General features: G+C 33.1%; 1 protein-coding gene across 1 annotated transcript in view; it reads left to right on the forward strand.

The window, feature by feature from the left end:
* LOC139516284 (neuroendocrine convertase 2-like) overlaps positions 1 to 18,047 on the forward strand; it is a 94,767-nt gene that overhangs the window by 64,934 nt on the left and 11,786 nt on the right. Inside the window, exons 8-12 of the mRNA XM_071306289.1 lie at positions 923 to 1,126; positions 2,825 to 2,928; positions 5,993 to 6,102; positions 7,536 to 7,653; positions 12,899 to 13,215. Coding sequence (XP_071162390.1) covers positions 923 to 1,126; positions 2,825 to 2,928; positions 5,993 to 6,102; positions 7,536 to 7,653; positions 12,899 to 13,215 — 853 coding nt within the window. The remainder of the gene's footprint in view (positions 1 to 922; positions 1,127 to 2,824; positions 2,929 to 5,992; positions 6,103 to 7,535; positions 7,654 to 12,898; positions 13,216 to 18,047) is intronic.

Consider the following 18,047-nt stretch of genomic DNA (forward strand, 5'->3'; position numbering starts at 1 on the left):
GAATCTACAATATTTTACTCGCTGGCGTTGGAAATATACTTATCGCATTGACACATTTAGCCTCATTTTTCTATCTTCTGCATTTCTTCAGGTATCACTACAGACTGGTCGAGTAATAGCTCAGACTATTTTCAATGGCAAAGATAAGGGTCAAGTAAAATTCAGTTCAGTCGAGTATGGTTAAGACTGGGGTCGAGTAATGTCGAGTAAAATTCAGACCAATTCAGACTGGTCGAGTAAAAATCAGTACAGTCGAGTACAAATATAGGCCATTTCAGACTTTTACTGGTTTGTAGTGTACACATCGATCCTTATCATTTAAACTGTTCGTCTATCAAATTAAAATTTCGAGGTATTGCGCGAAATAGGAATACAAGAGAAGATATTTACAGTAAACGTCGATTATACAACAACACAGCTACAAAAATAACCAAACGACATCCAGGGGCAACATATAGCCTTCAAAATAGACAGGTGTAAATAAATTTGACGGAAACAATTAAATATATGTCATCAACATCCATGCTCCAAATAACGAAAAAAAAGAAGATACGATATGCATTTTAATAAATTTAAAATCTGCATGTTTAATTAAAACGCACTATATTTTACATTATTTCGGAATTTGCAGATCCATATTATTAGAAGAAAGATAGCTGACTCAATCTTTAGATCTTTCATAAAACACACCCTTCTTAAAACACAAGAATGCTAGCTTATGATACTTCTGGTCAACTCTAAATGCAATGAAATGTTTTTGAAAATCCAGTATTAGGCCGACTATTTACTCGAAAATTTAAGCTGATTGAACATATTTTATAAAATTTGAGTTTGGTCATTGTTATCCGTGGAAATGGAATAGTTGTTGAGCGATAAAAACGTTTTAGAGCTTCTTGTTATATAAGGTATCTACATATTGCAGGGAAGGAATGGTAAAGGTGCTATTTACATTTGGGCAGCAGGTAACGGAGAAACTACAGACAACTGTAATGCTGACGGCTATGTCAATAGTATTTATACTGTAGCCATTTCTAGTGCAATGATTGGTCAAAATGCATGGTACTCTGAAGTATGTGCTCCTGCCTTAGCTGTAGCATATGGTGGCAGCCAGGATGACAGATACCTGGTAAGTCTAGAATTTTACCATGATAAAATCTTTTGAGGGAGTTGCAGGGACGGTAATCAATATTTATCAAGCCATTTGTCATGCGCATATATTTTTGTTGTGATTTTTGTTGAGAAGAAGACAAGTATTATGTAGATCAATAAACTGATTAAAACAGTTATTGGTAGAAATGGAGTAGATTTTAAAAATAAAAAACATGTAGTATTTTTTTTCAAAATTCCTGTTTCCAATGGTTATTTGTATTGTTACAGAATTGTTTTGTATTAGGTATATGTTTTTATGGATTTATTGAAACTCCTGATGAAAATATCCCATTTGTAATTGAATTTAATGTCCATTATTATGACTATACCCAATTGCAAATTCAGTACTGATCTGTGTTGACAGACACATTATTGTCATGTCAATAATTGATTGATATCTTTGTTTAACTTTCAGTTCCAAACATTTCTGACTCAACCCGGGATTTAACGTTCTTCTTCCAACGAGACTATGTATTGATATCCCCTCCCTTCAGCATTCCTGTCAGCCAAGCTGACCACATTTCTATACACTAGCCGGCAACCTTTATATGTACTTATGTTATTATGCACGACACATTTTCAGGGAATAACCTTCACTAAGCACCCTTCAGACAAAAACTGTTAGAAACCAAATATACAAAGCATTTGGCAGCAACAAAAAAGTTCTTGCTAATCTCAGAATGGAATGGCATTTATTCAAACAATATCTGCATAAATCTTAGTCTTTGTGGAATCCGACTTATGTATGTCTTAATCTTTGCAAAATTAGAATAGTGCAGTATATTAATATTTGTCTAATTTGGCCTGTATGAGTCTTGGTGAAATTGATTGCAACGGTTACTGTGGATTAGAGATATGATCACCCGGACTTATTCCATCTTGCATTCAGATCCATGCTGTCGTAGAGTCTGCATTTTGGCGGGATATATAAGTACTCAGTCAAGTCCTTGTGGAAAGGGAACGTATAATACTAGACCAGTCATGAGAGAGTGTCGATCCTTTTGATCCAGTAGACCCACTTTGAAATATTTGCCACTGGACATTAAGTAAACAACAATCAATATAGGTTCCAATCAATCTCTTGTTTATTTGATCATTTTAAACGGTTTCTAGAACTATTACGAATAATTATAAAAATATAGTCACAAAGAATTAAATTTCATTCACCGTTATTTATATATACCCTCGAAGAAAATTGATGTCAGTAATATCTGAGTGTAAAATCCTACGTGAATCATTTTATTCCTGAAGTTATTTTTAAAAGATACATAAAAGACATTAACAATCTAGATAAACCTCACGTTGTGACGTTAACTAAGATGTCTAATGATATATCAACAACGAAATTGTCATTTGTAACAAAGACATCAAAGGAAAATCAAATTAAAATATATTAAGGGTGTAATCAGGTCAGTTTTGTGAATTTGAGCAGATTCTAGATTTTTTTTCTTACGATTTAAGACCCAAATAATGCCAATGCTAAATATAAGGTAAAATTCCGAGTCAGCGTTCTTTTCCCGCCATTTAAAAAAATCAACTATCTTAAAAAGGAGTTCCATAACTTATCAATATTTTTAGCTGATTTTGTTCCTTTACTAAAGCTTTTCTGACTTATATTATCAATTTTAAATTTTCGATTTTTTTAAATTTTACTCAACTACATCCTTAATTTCAGACAACTACTACAACGTCATCAGGATGTAAAAGTGATGGTATCCAGGGGACGTCGTACGCAGCACCTTTAGCGTCTGGTATTGTTGCCCTGACACTGGAGGCGAAGTAAGTTCTTTAAGCCACTATTGATTTCTTTAACACACGAGGCAAGGTAAATATTATAACGTTTAGTCACTTTTATTTTGCTCAAAATTTGATGCAATCAATTCTGAATTTTTCCTCCTGCTTGAAATAGATAAAAATGCTGCTGAAACTGCTGACTCGTTTCACAAAAACATACGCATTAGAACATTTTGTTGTTTAAATGTCCCACACTCAAGGCAAAGTATGTATTACCATTTTCTACACTTGAAAATGCCTGTACCAAGTCAGGAATATGACAGTTCTTGTCCATTCGTTTTTGATGCGTTTTGTTATTTGATTTTGCCATGTGATTATGGACTTTCCGAATTGATTTTCCTCTGAGTTCAGTATTTTTGTGATTTTACTTTTTATTATCTATGCTAAAAAGTATTTTTTCATAGCAGATAAATAACAATTACCTATTACAGGTTGATTTAGAAGCTGCAAATATTGCTGATATACACCCGGGTTAAAAGAAAGTATCATTACCTACAGCTGTCAATAAGATTTTTTGAAATTCAAAGTGCAGCTTTGATCCTATATTCATGTATCTGCTTAATATATTGATATATACTATGAAATAAGCGCGTATAAATGCAAAGTAGAATTATAACGACTACTCTTAACATATAGTGTTCCCATTTCCGTCATTTCGTCTTTCCATAATTCTCTAATCAAACCGTTGGCCAAAAGTAGGGACGTAGACACTTTAATAAAAATTTAACTTGTTGGAACATTTTAAGTAATATCTACAGAACTTTTTTTTCTTTTGAAAATATTAGTGTATAATGATAAATTACAAAGGATGATTGTGTTTCGTTTCGGTTGTTGTTTGACAAAATTACGGCCTTATGAATTTGAAATGTTTTTATGAAAATGTTCGAACTTGTGCAATGACTGCAAATTACGTTTTGTACATTAACCTTAGGGTATAATGTTAACTTACGGATCTAGTGTGCTTTTTGTTTCTGTTGACCGAGTATTTGTGGTAAGGCTGCCGGCGGGGGTATTAGTTTCGTACCTAAACATTTATAGGACTGGTGTGTTTAGATGAAAATCAATACACAATTCAAATTGATGTCATGATGCTAGATTAACATTTTTTGTCATTAAAATTCTGTACAGTTCCTTCTTGGAACGTGACTTTCTGTCCTGTTGATGACGTTGCTACATGGATCTTTTACAGCCACAGATATTAGAGTGTAGGGAGGCATGGTTTCATGTAGCAGGTTAAAAACTTTGTGCTTGGTTATAGTAAAATGTAACTGCAAGCATAATTTAATACAACATAATACTATTCATTATCGGTGTGTTTGTACTTGAGGATTTGTTATCAATTAATGATTGAATATCGTTAATCTATAGCCAAGTCTTTTATGTCCCCGCAGCAGCGGAGGACGGATTAAGTGTTACCCCTTGTCCGTCCGTCCGTCCGTACGTGCGTCCCAAAATTTGTTTTCGTTCTCTAACTTTAGTTTGCAGCAACCAAATGTTATGAAATTTATACACAATGCTTATGACCACAAAACACAGATCGAGTTATAATTTGGGTGGCGGCACTTTTACCGTTCTTGAGTTATGCCCCTGTATAACGCTATATGCAAGTGGGGGAGTCATATGTGTCCGAGGGACACATTTTCAATTTATTTTCTCTACTGGTTATAAGTGTATGGTATTTATTGTGTAACCTCTTTTAATAAAATTGAGAATGGAAATGGGGAATGTGTCAAAGAAACAACAACCCGACCATAGAAAAAACAACAGCAAAAGTTCACTAACAGGTCTTCAATGTAGCGAGACATTCCCGCACCCGGAGGCGTCCTTCAGCTGGCCCCTAAACAAATATAAACTAGTTCAGTGATAATGAACGCAATACTAATTTCAGAATTGTACACAAGAAACTAAAATTAAAAAAATACAAGACTTACAAAGGCCAGAGGCTTCTGACTTGGGACAGGCGCAAAAATGCGGCGGGGTTAAACATGTTGATGAGATCTCAACCCTCCCCCTATACCTCTAGACTTTAGCCAATTGATCGAGATTGAAAGAGGAAGGACATACTGCCACATGTTTATGTGATTGTCCGAAATATGTAACTTCTTATTGGGTTTTCTTTTGTCATATCTTAATGTCTTTTTATTACTTTAGGGGAATCTGGTGTTGATGGCAAATATGTGATACCTTGTGGTAATTGTTTTCACTACTTTTCAGCTCTTCTGTGTTGGCAAAAAATAGCATTGTTCACAAAACTTTGAACATTCTTTGAATTGTTCGAAATTCGTTGGATTTTCTAACCCCAGCTTAAGATAACCTGATCGATAAGTGCGCATCTGTTGCAGTAAGATTGGTACCTTTAATCTTATTAGATGTATTTGGCCAAACTTTTGGGGATTTTTGTTCCTCAATGCTTTTCAACTTCAAACTTGATTTGGTCCTTTAATTATATGATTCTAGCGTCGCTTATAAGTATTAGTTTACGACACTCGCTTTCTGGCATACAGAAGCCTGGTATCTTTGATTTTTGTCTAGGCTCGAGGCGATTTCGAGATTAGAAAATTGTATAGACATCTGTCCATTGTTGCAGTCTGTATGATGATATCTAGATTTTGTTTGGTATTTCGTCCCCCACCGCGAGTGCATCAGTTGGACATAATAATATTCTTCGTCCCGTCTGCCGTTCGTCCGACCATTTCACAGAAAGCTTTCATACTTGGTAGAATTATTTTTCATCATATTCGTTAAACCAATTTGAATGTATCTCATTTTTACAAGGTTTATGGACTTTAATAGATTTTTACTATAAACTTGTGAACGCAATTTTTCAGGATTGTTTGCCTAATGAATATTTAATGAGTTTTTTTTCAATGTTGATATCTGTCTTTTTTTTCAGTAACCTTTAAGGTGACTTTTTGATAATGTTATGTTATATTCTCGGTGATACATATCATATACAATTGTATATTGAAACGTTTACATTGCATGTTAAGAGTTTATTTCATTTTATTGATATATTTTATTTACTTTTCCAATTTATTCCCAATTATAGTTCCGATCTAACTTGGAGAGACATCCAACATCTGATAGTTTTCACATCAAACAGGAATGGTTTGAATGACACCTACTCTGATTGGTCAATGAATGGGGCAAATAAAGAATGTGAGTTTTTTTTTAAGTAATTATGATTTCAAAACTGATCTTGGATGATATACGCGAGTAAAACTTTGCATTCAAAAACAAATCTAGATAACCACGTTTTTGGTCCTGAATTTAGCATTTAGCATTTAGGCCATTTACACCAACATAAACACGTTGGTGTTAATTGGTAAACATTCTTTTGTCATCAAACAATATTTCTCTTCATCTGAAAATATCTGTTTTGGTTTATTAATTGATTGAAAACTCAATTATTAGTATCAGACACATTATAACGGATTGACCTCTTCGAGATTTCAGATAAACCACCACAGTTACACTCATAGTCTTTCACAACATCGAACATACTGTGTGTGTGTGTAAATGGAAAATCTTTGATGATGTTTGTTGAATTTATTTACAGCTTTTTAAGATTGGGACGATTTACATAAGTAGAACCGGATATATTTTGTAAACATTTGTGTATTGTTATATTGACCTCTACATGTCTTTTTTAAACGTTGCATGGGTTGATTTTATAACGGCGTAGACCTTATATCATTGTTTCTCTAATGCTTTGGCAATTTAACCTTTTCTGGACCCATTGTATGAGAATATTTAATCAGCATATGGTTGCCGCTGATCTCAGTAGATAATTGGCTTAGTTAGAGGGTCATAACCATTATCAACTTACTGAATGGATCGAATGGTGTTAGAGAAATTGACAACTTTGTGGAATGTTCAAGGCACTCGAAGGGGATTTTCGTTTATCAAATATGAAAATTTATTTGAAAATCATTAGAGAAACAGATTCTTACATAGTTACCCGTGGATTATCGGAATTATCCAATCTCGATAGTGATATAATCAAATTTTAACTATCTCTATTGGATAAATCCAATAATTCAATGGTACTAATATAAGAATCTATAAATTTAACATGTTTAACAAAATAATTAAGTACATACTGAAGGCAATAAGAATTCAAAAGTAATAGAATGACACGAACATCTATGCAAACAGAAAAAATGAAAAACAAACAACGGTCTACAATACGAAAAACGAAAAAAAAAACCAAACATATATCTAAATATTTAGATGCTCTGGAAGGGTTAGAAATTCCTAGGTCAATTATGGTACTCGTCGTGTTGCCCAGAACAAATAGAAATGATGTGGAAACTCAAATTAGATGAAAAGATTCTTCCAGGAATGACACGGGAAAGATAATATAATTATTTAAAAACAGGACATCTTTTTTATTGCGAAAAGTAATATATATTATTCTTCAGAAACCCACGTTTGGTCGTACACAGATACAATTCGAGACAACTGGAAAATATCAATTTATCACAGGCATGCCAGCTTTAAATTATTCATATTGGTAATATCAGTTTGAGTCTGAAAAGGAGGGAGAGTTAAATGATGAATACTGATAGCATTATATTTTGTATTTTTAGTCAGTCAGATTCTTGGTTTTGGTTTAATGGACGCTGATGCTATGGTGAGCTATGGTAAAATCTGGGTAACAGTTCCAACACAACAAAAGTGCACTACATCTACCAGGTCTCCTTCATTGTAAGTATTTATCTTAGATTATTATGATAAATGGACCTAAACAATTATATTAAAAGTCTGTATTGCCTTTTAAAATGAGTATACATCGATGTTTCATATCTCAAAAGTCCAGATAGAAAAAATGGAAATGAGAATTATAGGAATCGCATAAACCCTCATCGCATATCCAGACACATGGTTTTAATATCATATTCAGAAGTATGTATCAAAGCCTTGACAATACCATAAACTGTGGTAATAAAATGTTTATATTTCCACTGCAAACATGTTGGATAATAGACCATTGCGCATTGTGGGTAGTTAGTTGTACCGGAAATGCATAATTGCGTTATTCCGAAATTTGTATTGATTAAAAATTAGACCAGGCAAACTCGCACATGCTGTCATTGAAGCCAAATGAATGTAAACATATTAATTTTCAAATAACAAATACACCAATCTATTGTGGATGATTTCAAATTAATTAGATAGTATCCAAATATTCTAAGAAATACATTGACTCACGTTTATCGTGTTTTATATAAAACAGACGCGAATCAAGACTCGAGGCGTGCAATGACATCTCACATTTACAGCTGTTGACAAATATTTAAAAACAGAAATAAAAAATACTTAGATAACATTTATACGGATGTAATTTGGTGGAAATAAAACAGCTTATTCCTTTCACCTTGTTTGAAAGTTTGAGTTTAAATATTTAGTGCAATAATTAAAAAAAATATATCCTATAAAGTCTGCAAATGTCCTCAAATTGCCAGCCGCCTTGTAGAAACAGAGAGAGCTAATATCTTTGCAAAAGATAGGCGAAAGATACTAAAGTGATATTCAAACCTTTTTTAACAGAGAAAAAAATAAATCCACTTTAATATGTGCACGATTTGGAGTTTGTCATGTTATATATTGATTCAAAACTACATAGCTGGCAGTTGGACTTTTAAAGTCTTTGAAAACAGATATAAAAAGGCGGCAAAACCCGGCTTTTATAATGCAGTAAATCGCAATTCTTTCATTCATACTACCAAAACGCACTTAAATTACCTCGATTTTAAAGCTATAAATAGCTGAAATTTACATACAATTTGCTAAGAGGTTATTTCGTTAGAAAATAAGTGTCGGTTGACTATACAATCAGCTGACTTAAGGATCAGCAATGATCTTACTCCGATTGATTTATAAAACAAACATTTCAGAATCTCAAATGTTAAATTCGTCTCCGACTTTTCAAACTTATGAAAAACCACCTTTGACCGTACACTTCAATCTGTATGAAGATATATAGCTAGACTCAAAAAAAAGTTCGATCGTCTCCATTTGTAAACAAGTAAAAACTATGACGTAAGTTTGACCAACTCTTTTGCTGTTGATCTATTCTATAGATTTTCTAAAGAAACACAATGAAAAGTGCAAGTGGTCTATACATGTAATGTTTGTCCTTTTTATAATCATCTAGAGTCATCAAATGACAAATGAATATTTATACATTCTTTCTGTATATTAATGATAGCCTACGTCCATTAGTTCGTCCAGTATGAGGTAACAGTTTTAGAATTGTAGTTTTTACCATACAGGTGTGGTCACATCAACTTGAAACTTAGTACACATGTTTCATTCTGATGTGCAATTTGCAAATTATACGCCAAAAAACAGGTTTCATCAATAACACATGATTCACTGAACACACAAATGTGATAATTGTAAATAAGTACACTCTCATGTAAAGGTTTTTGGTTAAGATAGTTTACCTCGAACTGTTGGTCTCGTCTGTTTTGTACATTTTGTCATGTCGGGGTCTTTTATAGCTTACTATGCGATAGGGATTTTGCTAACTGTTGAAGGCCGTACGATGACGAATAGTTTGTAAATAAAGGCAACAGTAGTATACCGCTGTTCAAAACTCATAAATCCATGGACAAAAAACTAAATCGGGATAACAAACTAAAACCGAGGGAAACGCATTAAATATAAGAGGAGAACAACGACATAACACTAAAATGTAACACATATAGACAAAATCCCACGAGAATAACAAATATAACATATATATATAACATCAAAACCAAATACATGAATTTGGGATAGACAAGTACCGTGACACGTCTTATCGCAATGTGAATTTACACTCAAAAATAAGAGAAAACAAACGACACAACGTTATAATGTAATACACACAGAAACGAACTATAATATAACAATGACCATATTCCTGACTTGGTACAGGGCATTTTTAAAGGGAAAAAATGGTGGGTTGAACCTGGTTTTGTGGCATGCCAAACCTCGCACTTTTATGGCCATGTGAAATATAACATCAAAATGACAACACAGGACTACAATATAAATAAATTGGAGAACACAATTGACAAAGAATCACACGAACAACAGCCAACAAAAGGCAACAAGTTCAAAATTTTAATACGCCAGAAGTGTATTTTGTCCACACAAGACCTATGTGTGACGCACAGATACAAAAGTTTGAAAGCCGAAACGAGTACAAAGTTGAACAGCATCGAGGACCAAAAGATCAAAAAGGTTGTGCCAAAAACGGCAAGGGTTTTCTGTTAAGTTACCAGAAAATCCCTATAATTTAGAGTAATTTATACTTATGCAAACAGTAAATTTAATAAAATGAATATTCAAAAGATGTACATGATAAAGCTGAAGTATTAACTAATTACAGGAAACAACTGAAATACATTTACATAACCAGACATTTGAAACACAAAAGTAGACACATCCGAATACGTTTAAACCTCTACGCCAAGTGACGTCCTATTTGAAACTGAAAAATGACGAAAAAATGACGTCATTTGAATTAGTAAAACAGAGCATCAAAAAATGAAAAATGACGTCACATAAGAATGAATAAGATAGAATTAGGATTAATTTAAGATTATATATTTGAACTAAATACTGATATTGCATTTAATAACAAAGCACATTTTAATTCTTATTAATATAAAACTGAGGTAGCAATTAACTATATTATAAAACTATGTCAGGTTTGTTATGAATCTAACTTCAAACGCAAAATATCGTACTGATTACTTTGAACGAAATCAAATCTGATAAATGAAGGCGGTGATTAATTTTCTTTACCATAACACATAAATATAATAGAAAAGACGTCAACACATTTGACAAAATCCGATGAGAATTACAAATATAACATTAAACATTTAAACTAAATACATGAATTTGGGATGGATAAGTACCGTACCACGTCTTATAGTAATGCGAGTTCACACTCGGCAAAACAGTCACAATCGGGAATAAGTCACGTTTGGTAATTAAAAGATTAGACGACATTATGACAAAACACAATCTACCATGTGGTAAAAATGTCCTTAGCTAGTTTGGTCAACGAAACATCGTATGGATCCACCAAATCGTGATGGTGTCCATAAAATTTACGGAGTGTCAATTTTAATCTGTCCTCCTCATAACTTTGTTGGAGCAGTTTCTGCGTAAGGAGCACACTCCTGTATATGAAGTCCGTAAAGTGTGAACAAGCACGTGAATAACGTATCAATTGTGATATGTAAACACCATACGAAGGGGCAGAGGGTATGTTACTGCTGAGAAATGGGAAATTGATAATTGGGAAGTTGAAATCGTTCCGTTTATCATAGATTTTCGTGTGAAGTCGTCCATCTACGTCAATATTGAGGAAAAGATCAAGGTATGAAGCAGTCTTTCTAGTATCAGTGGTATCCTTAATTTCAAGTTCACTTGGATATATGAGATGTAAGTATTGGCTGAAATATGGGTTATTCAATGATAGAACATCATCAATATATCGGAAAGTAAAATTAAAGAATTTCGCAAGGTGCTTTTTCTTTTTGTCTTTTAGAAGGTTCTGAATGAATTCTGCTTCATACGAGTACAAAAACAAATCAGCCAGCAGGAGTGCACAATTAGTACCCATTGGAATACCGACTGTCTGTTGAAATATAAATCCTCCAAACTCAACAAATTTATTGTCGATCAAAAAGTCCAGCATTTTGATAATATCATCTTCTGTATATTTTCTGGGAGATTCAGTGTGATTTTTCACAAAATATGAATTATTGTAACCCAAAACAAGAAATTTGTATCTACGATTTCCATTTTTATAGAAAAAGCTCTGTTTTATGAGATGGTGTAGTCGATCTTTCAACTGAGCATGGGGAATAGTAGTATATAGCGTAACATCAACGTTATTTGGTCACTGGTGGAAAGCTGTCTCATTATCAAGCATCCCACATCTTTTTATTCTAATCTAAGAAGTCACATTTTGATATGCAAATGACAGTTTTAAATAAAAACATCAAATAGAACACGTCAACAACTCTAATTTTGTTTTACTTTAGAATTATACCTGCGACTTGAGAAAAAAACCCACTTACACAAGTGTTTGTGTTTGTCAATTGGAATGTATTTTTTTAGCATTTTATGAATTTTTCTATTGAATCATAACTAGACCAAAACATAATTCGTGTTTCAAACAATAAATAACTATAAAATATATCTATTAATTTGATATTAACAATTGATTTTACTATATCCTAAATCTGCCATATTTTGATAATGATATGCTATTTTCCACAATGGAAATCGCACTTAGAGAACATATCTTAAAAGAAAAATTGGACTTTTTAAAGTGAACATAATGTCTGAAAAAAACCCGGTTCGAACCAGTTTGTACAATAAGACATAGTATTTATTGAATTTTCCTTACGAAATCAAGCAATCTGGCAAAAAAAAAAACGTTCATCAGTTCATCAAACGTGAGCTGTTTTGATAGCAACTTCAATTTCATAGATCTTATAAATATGGGTAGATTTTTTACCGCTATTAGATGAAAAAATTGACAAAATAGTCAACACAAATAAACCAAGCTAGTGATTATACAATAACCTGAACACATAAAAACTCACATTTTTGCACAAGAAGCTTTTTTTCTGTATAAACAGTTAAAAGATCATTTAAGGATTTGCTCATGGTTATCACTTTTCCTTAAACTAACTTTTAAAATGTTTCACAATGCGTTCTTTTCTAGGCATTACACATTTTGCTAGATAATTCTATAGCCTTACTTAAAAAAACAATTCTTGCAAAATATTTTGAGATTTATATAAAAATAGGAAGATGTGGCATGATTGCAATTTAGACAACTATCGACAAGAGACCAATTTATGCAGGTGTAAGCAACAATAAGTCACCGGCGTGTAATTCAAAATTTTGTAAAAGTATCATGTGTACCTTACAGGAGCACCAGTACTACGGCCTCTGATTCTATTGCTGTAACATCTGGTGATTGTTCATCGGTAAACTATCTTGAGCACGTGGTAGCTGACATTACATTCTCCTACACAAGCTCCAGAGGTGTTACGGAGATGTACTTGGTATCTCCATCTGGTACCAAAAGTCATCTGTTGCACTACAGAAATAAGGACGCTACCGATAATTCTGCAGCAGGGAGTCTAACCTGGGATTTTATGTCAGTTCATTTTTGGAATGAAAATCCCATTGGAAGCTGGACCCTGGAAATAAGACCAAACTTGGCGTTCTCAAATGTCGTAACTGGTAAACCAATATAATTTTAACTTTTGTAGTTTTGATGTCAAAGCATAATAAAACATTCTCATAAACATAACAGGGATAAACTTGGTACGCTAGATGCGCGTTTTGTCTACATAAGACTCGTCAATGGCGTTCGAAACAAAACAGTTGGAAGGTCAAATCAAATACGAATTTGAAGAGTATTAAAAGCCATAAAAAGTCCTTGTAGATAAAGCGAAAGGCTTACCCTGCTTGTGTTCCAAAGTTGCAGTAAAAATTTATTTCAATTAAATTTAAATAATTTTTTTTTAAATTAAAGACATGGCTCACAAGACGCACTTTAATAAGGTTTACTTACCTCAGTACATGTGTGTTTTACAAGTAAAGAGAAAGCCATAAATTTCTTAAACTCGTGTATTACTTATCTAGTGAATTCAAAAGGCCTTGCGATTTAAGTTAAACAGGATGTTGCAATTTTGAATGAGTGTTATTTAGAATTTAATACTCTCTGACATGTCTGACCAGGTGTGATCTTTCTACTGAGTTTGCAGGAGGTATTACTTTAACTTCACCACTTATCAGAAGAACAATTTTATTAATTTCTTTAATTTTTTATCCCTTTTTGATTTTACTAATAAAAGGTTAAACAATTTCACTGATTTTGTTGGCTGTTGTTACATCATTAAAAAGATAATTACATAACTATTGTGTGTTACCATTAAACCTATGTAGTTTTTATTTAGGAATTTTGGAAAATTAAGTTAAAAAAACAAAACTTGCCAAACAAGAAGCACCTTAACAAGGTTTTATTACTCTCAGTATAGGTGGGGTTTTCGGTAAAAGATATCTTTTTTTAACAAAAAGCTAAACCTTTAAAATTAATATCATTAAATTATTATAAGATTATTTGATTAATCTGAGAATCATGTAGATGTAAAAATCTGTTTTTATATATCTTTTTTTATTCTATTGTGGCTGAATTGTCATGTCAGTTAAAAAGAAATTTATTTTAACAGTTAAATTTAAAAAAAAGTAGAGGTTATTTGGTCAAGTTTGGTTCAGACTGGTCGAGTAATGTTCATACCTTTGGTCGAGTATGGTTTAGACTGAAAAAAAAAAGGTCTAGTACAGGTCGAGAATGGGTTACGACTGTTTCAGACAAGTCAAGTAATAGGTTAGACTATTTTCAATGGCAAATATAAGGGTCAAGTACAAATCAGTACAGTCGAGTATGGTTAAGACTGGGGTCGAGTAATGTCGAGTAAAATTCAGACCAATTCAGACTGGTCGAGTAAAAATCAGTACAGTCGATGACAGATATAGGCCATTTCAGACTTTTACTGGTTTGTAGTGCATGGAACGTAGATAAGGAAGGTAAACTGTCAATAGTGTTTAGAAATATATTTTGAGTAAAATTCTTGAACTCTAAGCCTGCATACACAATACTCACATGAATCTTTGTCTTGTCTAACCAAATCCTAAATTCCAAGAAATTTGAAACATAAAGAAGGCTCTTACACCATTTGTCTGATCTTAATACATAGCAAAAGAAGTAGTTTCTAACATTCCACTCATGGAATTTAAAACTACATCTCGTCAAACTATACGCACGATGTTTTGAAGCATGAAAGGTCATGGATATAGGTGGCACGGTAGTATTTCCTGTCCCATAAGGATAATGATAGCCTTTTTTAGAATTTTTACCACTTTCTAACACTGCCCAAAAATCTATTCACACAGTTAACTGAAGTACATTCATTATAATATTCAGAAATAGATATCAATATGTATTATGACAGTTACTTTTTCTGCTATCAAGACCACTAGTATGTTTAGGTCTTTTCTTATGCAGTAAATACAAAAATAAAAAAATAATCTCAAAAATCATTTTCATCTGTTTGTAAAATTATTTCATATTTTTCTACACCTGGTTCATCCCTCAGCTTGAGAAAGTATGTTCAGTAGATACTTTTTTTATGCCTCACCTACGATAGTAGAGGGGCATTATGTTTTCTGGTCTGTAGCTCCGTTCGTCCGTCCGTCTGTGCTTCCGGTCGTCCGTCCGTCCGTTCAGGTTAAAGTTTTTGGTCAAAGTAGTTTTCGATGAACCTGAAGTCCAATCAACTTGAAACTTAGGACACTTGTTGCTTATGATATGATCTTTTTAATTTTAAAGCCAAATTACACTTTTGACCCCAATTTCACGTTCCACTGTACATAGAAAATGAAAGTGGGAGTTTCAGGTTAAAGTTTTTGATCAAGGTAGTTTTTGATGAAGCTGAAGTCCAATCAACTTGAAACTTAGTACACTTGTTGCTTATGGTATGATCTTTCTAATTTTAAAGCCAAATTAGACTTTTGACCCCAATTTCACGGTCCACTGAGCATAGAAAATGAAAGTGGGAGTTTCAGGTTAAAGTTTTTGGTCGAGGTAGTTTTTGATGAAGCTGAAGTACAATCAACTTGAAACTTAGTACACTTGTTGCTTATGATAAGATCTTTCTAATTTTAAGCCAAATTAGACTTTTGACCCCAATTTCACCGTCCACTGATCATAGAAAATGAAAGTGGGAGTTTCAGGTTAAAGTTTTTGGTCAAGGTAGTTTTTGATGAAGCTGAAGTCCAATCAACTTGAAACTTAGTAAACTTGTTGCTTATGATATGATTTTTTTAATCTTAAAGCCAAATTAGACTTTTGACCCCAATTTCACGGTCCACTGAGCATAGAAAATGAAAGTGGGAGTTTCAGGTTAAAGCTTTTGGTCAAGGTAGTTTTTGATAAAATTGAAGTCCAATCAACTTGAAACTTAGTACATATGTTCCCTATAGTATAATCTTTCTAATTTTAATGCCAAATTAGATTATTACCCAATTTCACGGTCCATGGAACATGGTAAAGGATTGTGCGAGTGAGGCATCCGTGTACTTTGGACACATTCTTGTTTTATGTCCAATTACAGTCTTCAGATACATTGACTTAAATAAGGCACACAAAAGAGCAACTAAATTCCGGATTGTAAATACTACCGTGCAACCTATACTGGTCAGTGGATTACACCTATGGTTCATTATACTAGTTTCTTCGCATCACGGTACGGAGCTATTAGTTTCAGTCGACATACACGCCATCTTGAATTAATTACTTATCACATTTAGATTCTGATTGGTTGCATTATGATGCGGCTGAGATGCAGCACTATTTATTGGCCTAAATGAGATAAAGAATTACAGACTTTCTCGTCCTGGATGAGACATCAAATGCCGGAAAATTAACTATGTGTATTTCAGTTCCGATCAACTGTCATTAATTCATGTTCGTTTTGTTATGCATATATTTCACAGATAAATTCAATATTGAAATATCAATTATCAATATGTGTTTATTTGCTTTGTTACTCTGCAATATGCATGATTTGGTTTGCTAAACAATGTTCCTATACAATGTTTACAAAAATGCATTATCTGTATTTCATAACTTCTGACAATCTAGGCACACCTCCAGAGAGGCACAAATCAAGAGTCGTGTCAATTTATAATTGTTTTAATTTTCAACAAGTAATTAAACATTTTTAAAAGCATGGGTGTATAACGCACACCCTTAAAGTACATCCATTGTATATCAATCAATATCTAAAAATACCACATTTCCAATACTAAATCAACAAACATATGCAGACATATTACCTTAAATTAGGATAGCGCGAAGCAGTCCATAGCTTTTTAGAAAGCTCAAACTTGTAATTCATTTGTGTTCACAATCCGGAAGTATTCCGGAAATAGCTTTTTGATTTGACCGTATACTAGTATTAGTTATATTATATTTATTTAATTATAGTTGTACACACAAAGTTATCCTTGTTTATATTCGCCGAGATTTCGCTTCAGTCAACCGTTTATTTTTTTATGCCCCACCTACCATAGTAGAGGGGCATTATTTTTTCTGGTCTGTGCGTCCGTTCATTCGTCCGTCGTACCGGTCGTTCGTCCGTCCGTTCGTCCGTCTGTCCCGCTTCAGGTTAAAGTTTTTGGTCAAGGTAGTTTTTGATGAAGTTGAAGTCCAATCAACTTGAAACTTAGTATACATGTTTCCTATGATATGATTTTTCTAATTTAAATGTTAAACTAGAGTTTTTACCCCAATATCATGGTCCACTAAACATAGAAAATGATGGTGCTAGTGGGGCATCCGTGTACTATGAACACATTCTTGTTCATAATGGTTCAACCAGTGAAGTTTATTGACGACAACCTGTCTAGTGTCTACTCATCTTCTGTCACCAGGAAATTAAGGATCATCACAACTGTTAAATAACTATATTGAAAATAATTAACCATACGCATTCTGATCACAAAGACAAAACGATACACATACTTATACACCAACTGTAACTGACCTTAGTTACAACGCACTCAAGTTTGTGCCACCTGTTGACTTGCAAACTCCTTTTGTCTTCCTCAACCCTCATTTTGGAATAATTCATATTTTATAAACAGTAAATCTACAGAAAATAAACATTTAAATAATATTTTATCTCAACAAAATAGTGCTGACTACTGGATTAGCAATACCCTCGTGGGCGTCCACTAAAAGTGGCATCGACCTAGTGATTGTAAAATATCACCAGATACCAGACGCGTTTCGTCTAAATAAGACTCATCAGTGGCGTTTTTTTTTTAAATGAGCGCTTATCTGATCATGTCATTGAGATTAATATAAATCGGTATGAGTGTGTGTGTGATTGTTTTTTTTTATGTGTCTCGCTTCCTAATTGCCCCTTGATTTTTTAAGCATTTAACTTTAGTTTTTAATTGAAGCTACTAATAAACTATCTATTTTAGTTTTAGACGCATTATTA

The sequence above is a fragment of the Mytilus edulis genome, chromosome 3 (assembly GCF_963676685.1).
Source record: "Mytilus edulis chromosome 3, xbMytEdul2.2, whole genome shotgun sequence".
NCBI classification, from domain to species: domain Eukaryota; kingdom Metazoa; phylum Mollusca; class Bivalvia; order Mytilida; family Mytilidae; genus Mytilus; species Mytilus edulis.